This window comes from Castor canadensis, chromosome 15 (genome assembly GCF_047511655.1).
Source record: "Castor canadensis chromosome 15, mCasCan1.hap1v2, whole genome shotgun sequence".
NCBI lineage: Eukaryota > Metazoa > Chordata > Mammalia > Rodentia > Castoridae > Castor > Castor canadensis.
The window spans coordinates 80612730-80631897 of record NC_133400.1 but is presented as its reverse complement, the minus strand read 5'-3'; the positions used below and the strand labels follow the sequence as shown (position 1 = coordinate 80631897).

Below are 19168 nucleotides of genomic sequence, written 5' to 3'. Positions count from 1 at the left end.
GTCATTTCCAATTGACCAAACTGTAACATGGAAGTGGGAGGGAGGCTGTGGCATGGATCCGAGGAATGGCTGTTATTTTGGTCTCAGATTCCAAAATATAAGCTGGATTGCTAAATTTAGATAAAACATTTTCCTTGAAATGTTCTAAATGCATTTGAGTTTTTTTAAGCCAGTGTTGCTTGTCATCAGGCTGTGCCATGCCCCTGGCTCAGAGGAGAGCACAGATTTGTGCCCTTCCAGCCCCTGGTCTGAGGCTGGGGGAACCTGGATTGCCTCTATTTTGGCCAGATTATTATTACCATGAGCATGCAGGGGCATTTGTTGACTACCTTGTTGTATGTGTAGCTGCCTCCTAGCCTCAAAGTAAAACATCCAAAGTTACTGGCTCTCTGTTTCAGACATTTAATGGGGCCATTTTTCCATTCTACTGAGAAGGAATGAACCCATGTAATTGGTCCCTGAGGCTGTGAATGTGCACAGGACTAACAATTGCTCAAAACATCTCAGTGTGAGCACTGAATTCCACAAATAGGAAATTATTAGACCAATCATTGTGAAAGACTAGCACATCCTTAGTTCTAGAAGTAATAGGACAGCATTGATTTATTTTCTTAGAAATATATTTCCCTGGATACTTAAGTATCAGTCTTATAAAATGTTCTACACCCCAAAATGAGAATGAAACATTTGTTTTCAATTTATAATTATGCTCTCATAGAATTAAGAGACAATAACTGACTCAGATTCAATTGGTACAATGTGCCTCATAGAATATTTTGTACTTAGTGTAAATATTATTTTATATTAGCAATGTCACTTAATCATGGTATATAATATTGTTTGGGCTGGTGTTTTAAAATCTTAAGTTTGCAAACAATTAGTGGATTATGAAATCAATTTAATGGTTCTGAACCAACAGATCTGTTGGTACAATAATAGAAAATAAACCAAATGCATTATATATAATAAGAATTGTTCTGTAAAGCTTTTGTTTCAGTGGGGTGTGTGTGTGTGTGTGTGTGCGCACGCGTGTGTGATTATAATGTCAAGGGAATTCTTTATCATGGACCTTAAGCAAAAATTGGTTGGGAAACGAGTGCTGGAGACTCTGTGTGCTATTAAACTATTTCGAAATTTACCTAATCCTTTTTTGAATATGTTCAATTAGGATTCCAATGTTTCAGGGGAAGAGGCGAGACTAGGTTTTGAACTCAGGGCTTTGTGCTCACAAAGGAATGTACTCAATTTAGGCTTAAAATTTTAAAACATTTGTTAGTAAAGATGGCTTTTGCTGACTTTCTAATAAGTAGTTGCATATAATAGGCTGAGTGCCATCCTAAAACTATGTATATGTATATAGATAGATGATAGGTAGGTAGATAAATAGATAGATTTTTACATACTTATACATAGACAAGGATTTTAAAATATTTTTAGTCTCAAAAATGACAGTGATAGGGAAATAATAGTAATGATATGGTTTTGCTGAAAACCATTTTCCCTGTTTGGGTCTGTTGGTGGTTTGGATGAGATCTAAGTTATCATTTAAAGGTATTTCATAAAAGTAGGATGCATGCATAATCTTCATTTTATCTGAAAGGTCAAATGTTTAATGTATAGTTTTTACTAAATGTGTAAAATTCACAAAGGCTTAGTTTTTGTCTCCTTTTATGTTAAAATCCACTCTTAGAATGTGAAACAGTGTCATTTGAGACAGAACTTTACAAATATTTCCCTCAAAAACAAAGCATAGATATATTGATAGTGTGAGAGAACCACAATGAGACCATTCAACATGAAGAGTGAATCCAAGTTTTCTGCAGTCAAGTGGAACTGATTTAACTCGTAAACGTTCCTGTCTCTTGTTTCACAGCAGTACATTTTGCATGCTAATATTCATCACTAATATTCAGAATATAGTTATTTATCAAAAGAATGTAGATTAGCAGACTGTGTAATAGCGTTGATACGTGATCTGTTTAAGATAGAGAAGAACAAATACAACTTAACCAATTATATTACAGAAATTGATTTTTTTTAGCTTACAACCTTTTTATGTTTTCGTGTTCTAGATTTTTCTGGCTAATTCAGTTGTAAGGATCTACCCTATAAGGATGAACATATTTAGATTAAATCCTGCATAAAAAGCCATACTCACTGCTTTCCTTTTATTGTTGTATTGGGTGGGATACATTGTGGCATTTACAAAAGTTCTTACAATATATCAAATATATCATACTTGAATTCACCCCTCCATCACTCTCTTTTATCTTGCCTCCCGCTATTCCTGGAATAGTTTCAGCAGGTTATCATTTTTGCATTTATATACATGTATACACATTAAGCTGATTCTTTTCAAAGAGACTTTTCTCTAAATTATTCTCAAGTTAACTAACTACTAAGACTCTATTTAAATTTATCTCTTTGAACCTGCAGAGGTTAGAAACAATAGGGATGTTGAAAATGTCCAATGGATTAAATTGTAATTCTGTGAATTTTTGAGATAGTATAAATACTATATGGTTAAAAACATTTAAGAAAGAAAAACAGATTTCCTTAAGCAATAGCATGAAAAATACTATCTCCATTTGTGGTTAGCAAGTTTGTCCAGAAATTTCTGACAATTGTCAGAGTTTATAGCACTGGCTGCTTTATGACAACTAAACTGAAGTTAATTTTCCATTTGCTTATACTATGCTTTCAAAACCATCAAGGGCTTGATAATACCCTCCACTAACCAGCATGGACAAAAATGTCTGGTCTAAACTTTTAGAGCCCACTTATAATGCTAGGAGATTTTGCTTAAAAATAGTGGGGGTAAGGGTAGGGACGTGGTTCAAGTGGTAGAATACTTGCCTGGTAAGCATGTGGCCCTGAGTTCAAACCCCACTACTGTCTACATATAAGCATGTTGGCAGAGACTTACAAGCCCAGCACTTAAGAGGCTGTGGCCAGAGGATCACGAGAAGGCCATTCCCTACTTGGTATCTTCCATGACTCACAGGATGTCTCTTTCTTGAGACAGACTCCTAGTCCATGGCAGAATCTGTTTGGCAATGCATCTAGCCTTGCAATAAATGCAGCGGCCTCTACACTTTCATACTCCAGCTCCATTCGTTACCTCTTTACACATCTTTGCTGTTTCTAGAAAATGCCAGGGGTTCCCACTGCCAGGTGCACTTTTTGCTCTTTGCTTAAGAACATTCCTCCCCTGCATGTGCTCCTGGCTTCTTTCTTCACTCCTTTAGGTCTTTTCTTTACTGTAATCTTATCATTGAGGCCTTCCTCATGTACCAATTTATAACTGCATCCCTTCTAATTCTCCCTCTCTCTCTCTCTCTCTGCCTTCTGTATTTCTTTTTAAATTTTAAGTGATAAACTTAAGTTCATAATGCAGTTTTAGATGCAAAGTAAAATTGAGAAGTATGAAGTTTTCACACTGCCTCTCCTACACAAAGGCTTTTCCCACCACCAGATCTTTACCTACATTCCTACATCATTATCAACCAAGTCCATAGAGTTCATTGCTGGTGCTGTACATTCTACAGAACTTAACAAATGTGCAGTGACAATATCTTATAGAACAGTTTCACTACTCTAAAAGTCCTTTGTGCCCCACCTATTCAAACTCCTTCCTTGCCTAGAACTCCTGGAAAACACTGATCTCCTTATGATTTGCCTTTTCCAAGAAGCCACAAAATTTAAATTATATATTATATAAGCTTTTCAGATTGGCTCCTTTCACTTAGTAATATGCATTTAAGGTTCTTCCATATCTTTATCTGACTTGATGGCTCACTTCTTCCTAGTACTGAATAAAAATTTTCTTGTCTGGATGTACCACATTTTATTTTATTCACCCACCTACTGAAGGACGTTTTGGTTGCTTTCAGCTCTTTTGTTTTTGTTTTTTTCTGCTTATACTTATCACCCTCTGACATACGTTTACTTGACTCATACCTTGCAGTGACTCCCACCTTCTCAACTCTAACATAACTTTCATGAAGTTGGGATTCTCTGCCATGTCCCACCACCTACAACCAGTGCATAGAAGATGTTCAAGAAATATATGTTCAATGAAAGACTAATAAAAAGGGATTTTCCAAAAGTTGATAAATTTATTTTCATTCATATGCTGCAACATAATATATAAAGGTACACTTCGACTCTACAAAGGTCACAGAAAATGTTTATTGAAGATCTATCCAGATCTTAGAATGTAGTAAGGATTCTTCAGATATTTGCTTTGTACAGAAATTTGAGGTCAATGGAACAGAAATACAGTCTATCTTAGTCACCTTTGTACAGTGTTTTGGGCACTGCGAATAATGTCCTTATATAGTAGGGTTGCAAGAGTACTGTTCTATGATTGATCAGTTCAGCTCCACTTAAGGATTTTCTTATCTTTTCCCCTTCCTCCCTCCTTTCCTCCCTCCTTCTTTTCCTTCCCTTCCTCCTTCCTCCCCCTTTCCCTCCTTCCCTCCCCCTTCCCTCCTTCCTTCCTTCCTTTCCTCCCTCTCTTCTTCCTTTTAAACAGTCTCACTAAATTCAATGACCTCAAATACGTGATTCTCCTGCCACAGCCTTCTAAGTGTTAGGATTACAGTCATGCAAAACTACATCTGGCTGAGGGTTTCTTACTTAGTGACTCATTAATTTACTTGTCAGATGCTTCAAGTGAAACAAAGGGGTATTTAATGATAATTTATTTTTGAAGTAATAACTTAAATACAGCCACAATTCAGCCCTGTTGCTTGGTCCAAGCTCAATTTATTACCATAAACTGAAAAATAACATTATTATTTCATCTTCCCCATGGATTTTACTGAGATGTTGGTTAAAGCAATGTCAGGAGGAAAAGTCCATTTATGATTTATGTGCAGTGTTTTATTACTGCAACACATGTTGGGAGAAACCTCTAGGAGCAAAGAGAGATAAAAGGACAAACACCTCCATGGCTATGGATTTTGAATAGTCAAGGATTATTCATTTCATGACATTAAATTAAAACCAAACAAAATAGTTCTTTTTTAGAAATGGCAGATATGGAAAATCTCAGTAAAGACATAAAATAGGATGTCAGAATTCTTTATTAGATGTATCCTCTTGTTCTCAACCCAAAAAGTTAAAAGAAGTGGGCCTCTATCTTGTTGAGGAAGTACAAAGGATGTATTTCATGAAGGAAAAATACGACATATTTATGGATGAACATAACAGACAATGAGTAAGGAAGTTCTTATAAACTTACCCATCATTGTTAATATCTGATACTGCAACAGTATATCCAAAATAAGATGCCATCTGGAAAAGAAAGCCGTAAGGGGACATATTTCATGTTCAAAAAGTCATTTTAGAGTTACATCTTAATTATTCCTGAAAGATTAATCTTATTGTGGTGCATTTTTGCATTTAAATTCATACTCTTGGATATGGTCTGTGTCTTTGAGCCATTTAGTCTCACCCCAGAACCAATGAATAATTTTCTCCTGTACCTCTGTACCAAGAGGTACAGCACCTGCATCAGAACAAGATATGCTTGACAATCAGCCCATTCAATTTGTGGACACAGCCATTAAAATGTGGTCCTTCTAAAACTTCTAATCCTTAATTCCACCTAGTTCTGCCATCTTGAATTCCACAGCATAAAACTAATTGTACCTCCATGTGACGACTCCTATGAAAATATTTTCAGGTGGTTCACCAGCCATCTCCTCTTTCTTAGAGGTACCAAATGGTGGAGCTAAAGAATAGATGCTACTTATGACTACAGTGGCAGGAGTCAAGTAGGATTTATACTTTCTACTTTGGGCTCTGTATTATTGAAGCACAAAAACAATTTTAACTGTGGGTTAATGTACATCTACATATCAATTTACATTGAACTCATAGTTAAGAAAAGCTCTTGAATCATTCTCATGAGTATAAAGCAGTATAACACACTCTCTTTACATTTTTTCTCTGACATTTTTATTTTTAATCTTTATTTTCAGGTTTTTTAGTCTTTTCAGATTTGTCTTGTCAGTTCAGCTTGTAAAGATTGTTGCCATGATTTGCCATTTGCCACTTTAGCTAACTTGGTCTCTTGTCATTTAGTAATTTAATCAACATTCAGTCCTCTAGAAAGGGTGCTCCAAGGAAAGCAGAGACTTTAGCCTATTTTTTCTCTCTTCTCTCTGCAATGACTAAACAACATGTGAACCAAAGTAAGTGCCCAACACCAAATACTCTTTGCAGGAATGAAGAGTTCTCATTGTCATGCAATCAACAAGGGCTTTTCTCTTCTCTCTATTCCAGACACATATGGTGGAATTCTTATCCCTAGATAGTGCTCTGCGGCCTTTGCTCAGAGAAATTTCATCATTTATACATTAAGCTTAAGGTTCAAGATGAGAAAAGTAGGTGGTATTGAGGACAAGAAGTGATTCAAAGACCAAATTTAGCAATGTTTAAAATGCTTCTAATGATAAAAATGCAAAAAAAAAAAAAAAAAAAAGAGAGAGAGAGAGAAACCAGGGCAAAGAAATATTGTTACATTTTCTTTTCTTTCTTTGATTTTTTGTTCTCATCAACACATATTAATTGTACATATTAATGGGGTTCAGTGTGATGTTACCATACCTGCATACACTTTGCACTGATCCAGTCCTCTTAGGAAGAGGTGTTCAAAATTTACAAACTCATCCACCTTCCCATCATCCCACCCTCATTTCTCCACACCTTCCATGAAAGTATCATGAGAGATGGAAAGTTTTGTGGCAATTTCACAGTAATAAGATATACTGAATCCCCAAATTTTGGCAGCAAGTTGTCAAAAGCATTTTCTGCTCATTAAAAAAGCCTGCTGATTAATTTTCTTGGCGTGACTCCCTTTGATGGCAGGCCCACATTCAGTGCTGAAAGAAATGTGGCAAATTTCACTGGGCTATAATACCCAGGAAAACACAAGCCTCTGACAATATTTGGCAAGGGGGTCGGTAGCATCCTCTTTTCAGGCAATTGACCCATTCACAATAGGACTTTAGCTAAGGACAGTGGCTAAGGAAGAATATCTAGTCTGTGGGTGGAGGAGACCAGGGCCAGTAATGTGTCAAGACACCATATAATGCAGGCTTGGGGAGGGTTTCAGTCACAGTGAGGAAGAGCAGCAGTAGTCGAACCCATCTACTTAGGCCAATAGGATGGAGCCTGGGGCACTCTAGAAGGAAGGAGGTACCAAGAGGTACAGCACCTGCATCAGAACAAGATGGTTCTCCCATCCCAGCAGTTGGTAGCATTTTGCTTTTGAGGAACATATCCTCCCTTGCTATGTAATCCTTCTCAGTAGCAAGCAATGAGAGAGTTTATGAGAATTCTGGATCCAACTTTTATCCTAGCCTGCTATTCTGGGATCCTTTCTTTCATAGAGCCCTGACAATACACAAGGAGAAGACAGGAAACCCTACCTGCACACTTTTGGTCTCTTTCCAAGAATTTCTACTTCTAGGTTCTTAGTGAGGTATTTGAGTCATTGCTTTCAATACACACACACACACACACACTGTGCACTGTCAGCAGGAGCATTTGTGCTCCATATTATTAAGGACTTGTAGCTAGCTGATATCACAGAGGCGCTCTGTCATCCCAGCTACTTCTTATCATGCACTGCTGGCCCTACCAGGGGCTGTCACTTATCATTGTAATTACTTAGTCACTTCATTAAGACCCTGAGTCATTCTACCCATGACCTCAATTAACTCCTAATTTTGAATTCCTCATGTAGTGGCCGAGAGATTTTTCTGAGTAGAATGTGGAATTTTCTCTCTGCCATCTCCACTAAGAGGTTTCCTAGAGTGACCACCTTTCTGTCACCTTGAAGGACAGAAACACAAAGCAGGCTGCTAATGTCAGCTACAAAGTGTGCACTGAATTTTGAATGTGATTATATCAAAAAATAACTTGAAATTAGGGAGTTACTGACTAAGGCCATAGGAGAAGCTCCTGTTCTCCCTTTAACCTTTGTAGCTATGTTTTCCTTCCTTGCTTGTGGCCATGACAGCCTTTCTTGTGCTCCCTGGAAATGTCCAGCTGGTTCCTGTTTGAAAGCTTTTGTATGAGCTGCTATTGGTTTTGTATTAGTGTCACCACTTCAGAGCCCATTCACCATCCCATCTAAGAACCCCCTCGCCACCCCACTATGTTATGTAATTCTGTTTTATTTTCTTTGTATCACTGATCACTATGTGAAATTGTCACAGGCAATTATCTGATTGTGAATTAATTGCCCCATCCTGCCCCACCCCCACCCTAATCCCAGTTGCATGAGAGCTGGGATTTCTGTCTGATGCTCTGTTGTATCCAAAGTGTGTAGAACAGTTTCCAGCACAGAGCTGGTGCTCATTAAATATTTCCTAAGTGAATGGGTAAAGGATATGAGCATTAATGTATACAATTAGTGCAGAATGACATTAATTACTTTATATTAAAATGTCTTTACCTGTTCACCAGTGAAATTCTGAATAAAAGTCATATCTGAAGAATTAATGATTGAGACCTGAAATCATAGAAATTAGATAAGCACAATGTTAGACAAAGGATGGAGGTTTTATAAGTTGTAAATTAAATCATTCAACAGTGTTGTGAAGAGTAATAACTGGTTAGCTATATATAAAACAAAAGTGCAAGTCCATAAAAACAATCTAAAACTACCAATTAAACACTTTGTTTGCAGTTGAGTCTAGAATATTTTCCAATAAACTGAATGTTACTAATCTGAAGCGGTGAAATAATAGTTGAATTTAATAACATTGAGAGCAATTAACCTGATGGTCAATTAATTTTCTTAATCAGGATTTTGGGCTAATGCTATTTCTGTTTTTATACTTTTATGAGAACTGATAATTATGGCTCTTTGCAAAAAAAAAAATTTAAAATACTAACCAGCAAAAATGTTCCTTTTGAACCCTCTTACACTGTTGGTGGGAATGTAGACTAGTACAACCACTCTGGAAAAAAATTTGGAGGCTACTTAAAAAGCTGGACATCGATCTACCATTTGATCCAGCAATACCACTCTTGGGGATATACCCAAAAGACTGTTACTACAGAGGCACCTGCACATCCATGTTTATTGCGGCACTATTCACAATAGCCAAGTTATGGAAACAGCCAAGATGCCCCACCACTGACGAATGGATTAAGAAAATGTGGTATCTATACACAATGGAATTTTATGCAGCCATGAAGAAGAACGAAATGTTATCATTCGCTGGTAAATGGATGGAATTGGAGAACATCATTCTGAGTGAGGTTAGCCTGGCTCAAAAAACCAAAAATCGTATGTTCTCCCTCATATGTGGACATTAGATCAAGGGCAAACACAACAATGGGATTGGACTATGAGCACATGATAAAAGCGAGAGCACACAAGGGAGGGGTGAGGATAGGTAAGACACCTAAAAAACTAGCTAGCATTTGTTGCCCTTAATGCAGAGAAACTAAAGCAGATACCTTAAAGCAACTGAGGCCAATAGGAAAAGGGGACCAGGTACTAGAGAAAAGGTTAGATCAAAAAGAATTAACCTAGAAGGTAACACCCACGCACAGGAAATCAATGTGAGTCAATGCCCTGTATAGCTATCTTTATCTCAACCAGCAAAACCCCTTGTTCCTTCCTATTATTGCTTATACTCTCTCTACAACAAAATTAGAGATAAGGGCAAAATAGTTTCTGCTGGGTATTGAGGGGGGGAGCGGGAGGGGGTGGAGTGGGTGGTAAGGGAGGGGGTGGGGGCAGGGGGGAGAAATAAACCAAGCCTTGTATGCACATATGAATAATAAAAGAAAAATGAAAAAAAAAAAGTTCCTTTTAATTCTATTCAGCCAAATCTATAAACATTATGTTTTAAAGCTATTTTAAAAGATAAACATTATTTAATATATGTATTTCTTTTATAATGTCTTTTCTTTTATATATTTGCTAATTTCATGGTAACCAGTTATAAAGAACTTGATTAGTATCCATCTCAAATTGGATGTAAGGGAAATCTGGCTATAACATCTGTCACCGCATTGATCACTAGGGTTGATTCAGCTGATCTGACCGGTTAGGTGGATGTTCCCTTCCTCCCTCACCACTCCGTGTGCATCCCTCCTGAAGCTGCATGCTAAGTAGAAGAGGAAGACCATCCCACATAGAGGAGGACTGTTCTTTAGTCAAGGGTATAAAAGTAGCTGCGTTCCTCTGTTGAAAACTCCAAACAAGCTCTCAAATTAATATCTACCAAGAATCTCATAACACAATCCATTGGAAAATAGGGTCTTTGTTGATGAAATTAGCTAAGGATCCTGACTTGAGATCATCTTAGGTTGGCCAATAGCTCATATCCTAATAAAAAGGGGGAGAGGATGCACATAGAGATAGAGGGATAAAATGAAGATGGAGGCAGAGGTTGGAATGATGTTGACAAAAACCAAGGAACAGCCAGGCACTGGTGAGACCCCATCTCCAAAATAACCAGACCAAAATGGACTGGGAGTGTGGTGCAAGTGGTAGAGCACCTACTTTGCAAGAGGGAAACTCCAGTCTCATCAAAAAAAAAAAAAAAAAAAAAAAGAAGCCTAGAAACACCAGGAGCCACCAGAAGCTGAAAGGGGCAAGGAGAACCCTCCTCTAGTCTATCTGGAGGGAGCTTGACTCTACCCTTGACCTTGACTTCAAACTTCTGGTCTCTAGCATTGTGGGAGAATAAATGTATGTAATTTTAATTTATTTACTTTGCAATAATTTATTATGGTCACCTTAGCAAACTCATATACTACTAAACTACCAATTGAATTTATTATTTCTACTATATAAGGCATTTTAAGGTGTTGGTGATAATAATGGCAGCCTCTACAATAATCCTAGATTTGCATATAGATAGGACTGGCTCCCTGCTGTGAGACGATAGCTCCACAAAACCCCAGGCATATGGATCTAGACAAACCTAGCCTCACTTGTTTTCCTTTCTGCTTTGTAAGCAAACAGAATGCATCAGTAGGAGGAACTCATTATTACAGGAATGTTAAAAAGAGTAAAAAGGTTGTACATTACTTTGTATAAATAAAATACTCTGGAGTGTCTTTCCAATACTCACATATCCAAAATTCTGTGCTCCTCTTGGAACTCCAGCAACCAATTCTGGGGATAAAAATAGTCATTCAGAAAGGAATTGCATATATTTAAAGCAATGTACATAGAAAATGGTAAAGATTGTGCCTTTTAAATGAGTAACCATTGTGTAGAGGGTTAGAAGTTAGAAGTCTAGGTTTTGCATTTACTTTTTCAATGGCTTTTGTTTGTTTATAGACAATAGAAAACAGAAGAACAAAAGTCCTGCTTTGAGACTTTCCAGTTTGCTTACCAGCCTGAATGCATTTCTGCCTCTAGAATATCAGCCTAGCTTCTCAGGTCTGCATGTGATTTATATTTCAAGCTGCTCACTCTGATTGCGAGCTTTTACCTTGGGAGCATCTTTTGTACTGGCATAAAAGTTCAACTCTTGTCACAGGAAAATGCTAAAACAATTTTGATAAGAGCTGGCTTCCTAAGACTATTGGCAGTAACATTGGGGCAACCTGGAAACCAAGGGTATCCTAGGAAGAAAGCATCAATAGTGTAGAAGAAAACTCTAGGAGAAAGGAAACACTGCCCAATGGACAGTGACCTGGCTTTAGATTAATAAAACAATGCCTCACATGTCACCTCAGGTCTATCATATACCTGGCATAAATGACTAGACATAATTTTCCCCAATCATTTGCAATAGTTGGGATAATAGTTGAGAGTTGGGATAACTAATTATCAAAAATCTCTCCAGCTCCCATTTCTATAAATCTCAACTATCTTTTGATTTATTAGGATTTAAAATTTATTGTAATTTTAAGAAACAGGGCATAGAAGAGGTTCTTATTCTATTGGAATTACCTGCCCTCTAATATTGCCCCTAAAGGCATAGCACAAATTCAAGCATTTAATATATCTACTGTGCTGTGCTTCAGGAGAGTTGGGTGCTTTTGGGGTTGGCATTATTAACCAGGAAGATTCGCTTAAGATGAGATGTTGAGCAATTTCAGTAGCAAATTCACTCATTTAGTCAACAAACATTATTGATGACCACTGGATACAGCACTGAGCAAAGCAGACGAAAGTCCTTTTCTCATGGGGCTTATTCTCTCATTAAAAGATGCAAATAAACTGGTATCAGGAGTACCAAAATTGGCATTGGGAAAGAGTTCAATTTATTAGAATAGTCAGGGAAGGCCTTAGTGAGAAGGTAACATTGGAGCAAAGATTGAAAAAAAGGGAGAAAGTGAGTCTATTTAGGAGAAATCTGTTGTAGTTACAGGGAAATTCAAGTGCAAGGCCCTAAGGTAGGAGTATGCTTAGAGTTATTCAAGGAATAGCAAGGAGACCAGAATTTCTTGAATAAAGGAAATAAGAGTTAAAGGAATAAGAGACAGGGTAGGTGGTAGGAAGGCAAGGGTAATAGCGGGGAGGTCAGTTCAGAAGCTATTGCCATTATACAGGTGATAGATTATGGAAGCTTGCGTAGGAGTAGAACTGTGGAGGATGTAAGAAATAGCCCGATTCTGGTTATATTTTGAGGATTTAGTGAGCAGGATTCACTTATGAATTGGATGTGGGGCACTGAAGAAATAGCACATACCAACGCTTTCTTCTAAGCTTTCTGGTTTGGCAATGCCATCAGGTGGCAAGTGGGGAATTGAAGGACATTGAAGGACAGTGCATGTTCTGATGGGAAGGCCAAGCCTGCAGTTCCTAGCATGTTGAATTTGGGATAGCTTCTCAAGTAGAGATGTTGAGTAGAGAGTTGGATCCATTAGCATGGAACTGAGTCTAAGTTGTAGGAGTAAACAAGATTGGATGAGATCACCAGGAGTGAACTGAAGAATCAATCCATGGATTCAGTCCTAAAACACTCCAGTGGGTGAGGGAATGAAAGAGCTGCCAGAGTCAGGGGGATCCAAGTGGAGAAATGAAGAGAACGGAATCTGTTCTGTCCAGTGCTCCTGACAGTCCCAGAAGATGAACAGTGTGGAGGCCTCTGGCTGGCTTGATAAGTCACTGCAATAGAGCAGGTAGGGGATCAGACCAACCTGGGGGAGCTTAAGAGAAGGGAGCTGAGATCTGCCAGCCAGAGAACATAGGCAGAGTGACATTCTTTCAAAGCAGAAAAATACAGATGGTAGCTGGAGGTGAAGGTGGGATAAAAGGATTTTTTTTGAAGATGGGAGGAATAACAGTATGGCTTGTATATTAGTAGGAATGATGCAGGAGAGGGAAAAATTGATGCTGCAAAATAGAAAGGTAAGAATTGCTGGAGTCCTGTCTCTGAGACTAAGAAGACACAGGATATAGCAGAAAGCAGCGGGCTAGCTGGGATGGGATACAGATAGTTTATCTACAGAAACAGGAGGCAAAGTGAAGCATGTTCTTGAAGAAATAAGATGAAGTATACAGAAAAAAAAAAAAAAGAAATCATCTATATAGATTCCCTAGCCAGGAAAGCTTCCAGGACTGGTATTGCACTGCCCAGATTTCCATAATCATTTTTTTGGGATGTGAATTAAATTCTTCTGACACTGAGAACAAACCACAATCAGACCTAATAGAGTTGACTGATTTCAGGGTCAGGCCTGTTGACCAGGACAGCTTTAGAGGGATTATGCCTTTTGAGATATATGGCAACCACTACTTTTTCTCATATCCTGTGGACATTCAAGTTTGTTTTAAAAAAATTCAGTCCTCATGTCAGTAACTTTGGAGTCTGAAACCTCCTATGATCACACCACTGAAGAGCTAGATATTAGTTGTAATGTTGATTAAATGTGTTCATAATCATTCATAAATGACTAGGACACTTTAATTGCCTGGAGTCTAAGGCAAATTAGAACTATAGCTCAGCTGCACAAATCTTCAGTTGGAAGGGAAAATAGAAGACTTTTCTTAGATCTTTTCCAATAACTCATGGTTATTAAGAAGTTTCTTAATATCAACAATATGTTCAGGAAAAATTTAGGTCATTGACCTGGAAATGCATGATTTGGATCTCAAACCCACTAGTGAGGAGAAAGGAGGCTAGAACTTATCAAAAAGTCTTCTACTCACTAAACAATATGCCCTGTGGTTTATTATTTTCCTTTCTTAACCCCTAAAGGAGGCCTCAATATCCCATTTTGATACACAGGGAAGCAGAGGCTTAGAAAGATTCAGTCACTGTAGAGCTCATAGTTGGTGTGTAGCAGAAACCAAGAACTGGCAGCAAAGTCAACATTCTTTCTACTACATCCAGTTACTTTCCTGGGATTGGTTAAGGCCGATCACTTTCTTGGGTCTTAGCCCAACAAATCTGATTCTAAAATGAGAATGAAAACTCTTAGCCTTTTTCAGTCATGAATACATTTGAAACTGGAAAAAAGTTATGGATCTCCTCACCAGAAAAATTAAATACATAATAACCTTGCATGTAATTAATAGGGGTTCGAATACAGTGTTGTCTACCCATGGACCAAGCCAGCTGTCCAAGAATTCCTTGTTAAGAATCCCTTATATGGTAGACATCAAGTGCTTTTTTATAGAGTTCTCACTCCTGTTACCTAATTAATAGTGAACACGGAGAGCCTTGGATTTGTAATCGTCTAATGAACTGATTGTGATGTTCTTTTATTTTAGATAGCCTTAAATCACATCAAATATGAAAGCTCTTTCTAGATATTTCTGAGATCCAATGGAAAGTCACTGCTATTTTCTATCATCATTCCCTAGACTGCACTGTTGTACATCACTACTAATTTTCTTGGGTCAGAACTGAGTGCTGTTTTGAAAAGCTTTTCAACAAGAGCTCTTATGCCAGGTTAAAAAAGAAAATCATTTGGCACATTTTATAATTTCCTTTCCTAAATTATTAAGTGAGGGAATATAAGATTTGACTTTTTTTATAAAGGTGCTAGCTTTTCAATTCTATATCTGAAAGTACTTGTAAGGATGAAATGAGTTAATCTTATATATTTATGAAACACTGCATTTGGTCTGTCACAGTGTGGCTGTTGTCTAAGTCATTTAATCATCTGTATATTTTTCATTCATAACACAGGACTAGTGCTCATATTTTAATTGCTTAACTAGATTTTATAAAGATATACTTTGATTCTTAGGAATTTCTTTGATGTTTAAAAATGTACCAAAATATTTTTTCTAAAAATATAAACATTCTGGATTCCATTTATATATGTTTTGTACAGCAAACATTTTACCTTTTCCCCATGCTTTTAAAAATGACTTAAGTCTAACATCTCTCACCTTGCTGAGAGTCTCCAGTGAATTCTCCAGCAGCAACTGAATATCCTGTTTTAAAGAAAAGATAGAAACTAATCACACTTGATGTCGTAAGGATGAGTTATACCTAGAAAAGATGAAAGAGCTACCATGGTACTCTTCTTCTATAAGGGGAACAATTAGTCATGCCAGTGTGAATATTTGCTATTTGCATACTAAATCCTAAAAGCCCTGCTACTACTGATCTTAAGTAGAAATATGTCAAAAAACAATCAGACTCTGAGGTCAATTTTCAGAGCATGAATTCCTTTAAGTGTAAATGGGAGCTGTTGCATTTTAAGAGCTATTGATTCATCATGAATAGGCATCAGGCATCGGGATATCTGGAGGACAACCATTGTACTTAGATTTTGCTATTTCTGATCATCAACATGGCCTATTTCCTCATTCCTTTAATAATGGTTTTCTACAAATTTCACTTAGTTCTATACTGACAAAATATAGCTACTACTTTCTTATTTTCAAATTTATTAAACATCAAAATGCTTAGGATACCAAGGGTAGGAAACAGCAGTGATGAAATGACAGTGTATAGTTTGCACATAATAAAACTTGAGAATATTACAGTACTTGAAAAGTCTCTTGTTGCTGCTCTAAAGAGTAGACAGGGTTATTATCATGTCATCCCCATAGTATTGGTAGTATCCCTGATAAATATTTTATGTGCAAGAACCTATTATGGATCCTACAAAAGAGTTGCTCAAAAACAAGAAAACAGATGCTCAAATTATGTAGGTTATATAGAGTGGCTGAAATAATACTTTTATGTAAAAAGAAAAGAAAGCCTAAGAGTAATATGGAAACTTTCATAAGATGCTAAATAACATCAGATAAATCAGAAATAAAATTTGCATGTTCACTTAATCTGTTTGTCTTTTAAGAAACCATAAATATCTTGTGCAGTAGGTCTCACCAAGGTAGCTATCATCGTAGGAAGCTGGAGCCACTTCTGTCTGCTTTTCTCCAGCCAGTTTCCTTAGAATATCTTTGAATGAATAATTTGCAATGATGTCTGCAATACTGGTGGTGATCACCTGACCTGTGTTTAAACAAATTAGTACATTAACTGAATGAATGCAAGAGGCAGCCCCCCATCCTGCCCCACTCGACAAATATGGAACCACACATACTCTCTTGAATGTCATCATGAAATTGCTTGCATTTTTTGATAATTAATTTTCCTGCTTGTCTACCATTAGAACTGCAAGACAGAAGTTGATTACAGCTGGGTCAAACTTTCCATACTGATGGAAGACCAGAGATGAATTAGAATATTTTATCTGTTTTCCTGCTGCTTTCAGCACACATTCTCCCTCTACCTTCAAATGACAAAATGGTCAGAGTGGAGCTAATTGCAGGTGAAATTTACATAACAGAATTTTTATTCTAGAATGTTCTGGCTGGAAGGAAATTTTGAGATCATCTTCCAATTATAGCTTCTTATATATGGGGAAAATGAGGCCCAAAGCTTGCATGCACTCTGTGAAGTCACATTGTTTTGCTAGTAGAATTTTGGCATTACAGTCAAAGTCTTTTTTGGAATTCTAATAATTTTTTTTTATTCTTGCAAAGCATAGGTGTGGTATTAAATCTAAATCACTTATACTCAATTCAGTATAGATATAGAAGTTAAGTTAAAGGATGGAGATAATAATATCTGAGCCATTTACATTTTATGCTAGAGAAAGCATAAAATTATGATAGTAGGAAGAAGTCAGAGAAAAAAGAATCTATAGACATAAATATTGGTATGATGAGAATTTTGGCTAATTTTCCCAAATAAATTCACTCTCATAAGTCTAAAAATATGACTTATATAGTCATAGACAAGTATGTGAAAGACAGTCAGCAATTTTCCCAGTGACATTTCTATGCATTCTCATATTTATTATGGACATCCAAGGCAAAAATAAAACCCAATGCTCCTTTGTAGAGAACTAAAGAAGTACTTTCAAAACTAATGTTTAACATCAACCTTAAAGCCAATTTATTCTTTGGGAACTCACAAGAATAAAACTGTTGAATCAGGCCATAAATATTTCCCAGTGACTGGACTGAAATGACTGTTCTGATATTAAGACAATGGTACTTATATATGAATTTATGAAGAATGTCATAGAATTTGTTAATTTTCTCTGTGCTATAACTCAATACTCCTATCCCTCTCCTTCATACGATGCCTTTGCTTGTTTCCTTTTGCTGGGTCTATAAATGATATGATAGTAAGTCTGTATAAAATTTAAAACTTTGTATCTCAGACATATGCTTCTACATGACTTGCCATGGCTTATTTTTAGTAGATCATTTGTACCAGATATTTTTCCCGCTTGAAGAAAAGAATTATGTGAAATTAACCAAGATTAGAAGAAAATCATTTTAAACATAAATGTAATTTTTATTTCATATCCATATGTTGCATGACATTGTTTCTGTTTGTGAAATCATTTTTAAATGTCACAATGTCATTTATTTGATATTTATAATTATATGTTCATTAAGTTTAATAGCAATTTAATATGAAATTTTATCATAAATACATCTTCCTGGATCATTACCATTGCCTGTTAAATATGGTCAGAAAAAAACCCTCCCTTACCTATTCATCTGACTCACATTATTCTCCATTTTTACTCTAAGCTTTACAGTTAAGATTCAGTCTAAATTTGTACTGTGTTCCCTCTGGGGGCACCCATTTGCACCCATGTCTTCAGTTATTGTCAATATGCCAGTTGTGCAAGTTTCTATTTTACCCTAGATATCTTCCTGGAACTTAAGATTATGTTGCTAAATTATATGTGAAAACTCTTGGACATCCCAATGTTCCAGTTTCCATACTCAATGTGACCAAGAGCAAACTCATCACCCTCTTCAACCCATTCTGACCATGCTCTCTATCTCAGTTAGTGGTACCCAACTACAAACATTCAGCTGGGGAAGTCAGGAGGATGTCCTTGACATCCTCCCTTCCCTCACCACCCTTTATCCAACCTATCATTTAGGTTTGCAAATTTCTCCTCTTTTTCCATCACCGCTCTGAGAAACAAATGTCTTTACCTAAAACTTACAGCAAATTCATTTAAAAAACTTAAGAGTACTTTATAACCTTATAACAACCTTATAAGAGTTTTGCTGATGTTTCACTTTGGCCAACAATCCATTTCCCATGTTGTAGTCAAAGTGCTCATTTCACAACATGAATTTAATCATAATTTCCCAGGCTTCAAACTCTCCAGTGGTTTCCCATTCTTCTGAGGACAAATAGACCATCCTACTCTAGTTAAGCCATCCATTTAAACTCTTTAATTCTACCAGTGGTTTCTCATTGTTTGTAGGATAAAGACAAAGCATGGTCTGCAAGTTCTGCTTGTAGCCATACCACTCTGGCAGCAGTTCCCTTGCTTTGTTAACTTTAATCGCCATGACTTTCTTCCATTCTTTCCTGCACTGCATTGTTTCATGCACAACATTTGCACATAGTCCCTCCTCTCTTCACCTAGGTCACTTCTACTCAAGGTCCAGAACTCATTTCAGGGTTTCTTGCTTCTAAATAAGTTGATCTTTGGGACTCTGCAGCATCTTTGTAAGAATTAGAAGGAGCTATCCCCTTTGGGTGCATGCTGTCTTGTGCCTGGGTTCATGGCTTCTTCGGTAGAGCACAAGTTGTATTCCAACTCCTTGTCAGCCAATGGTCAGAGTGCAAAGCTCTTCTATATGCAGTCACCCTGGAGAAACCATCTGTATTCTCAAGACCCCATCATAACTACTGTTCCTTCATGGTGTGTATAATGGATA

The 19168-nt window shown here is 37.0% G+C and overlaps 1 protein-coding gene across 2 annotated transcripts in view; it reads right to left on the bottom strand.

The window, feature by feature from the left end:
• Itga8 (integrin subunit alpha 8) overlaps positions 1-19168 on the bottom strand; it is a 179615-nt gene that overhangs the window by 126389 nt on the left and 34058 nt on the right. For both annotated transcript variants that reach the window (XM_020171319.2, XM_074056601.1), the window contains exons 7-11: positions 16290-16415; positions 15341-15385; positions 11115-11158; positions 8474-8530; positions 5249-5301 (exon numbers count right to left, since the gene is read on the bottom strand). In XM_020171319.2, coding sequence (XP_020026908.2) covers positions 5249-5301; positions 8474-8530; positions 11115-11158; positions 15341-15385; positions 16290-16415 — 325 coding nt within the window. The remainder of the gene's footprint in view (positions 1-5248; positions 5302-8473; positions 8531-11114; positions 11159-15340; positions 15386-16289; positions 16416-19168) is intronic.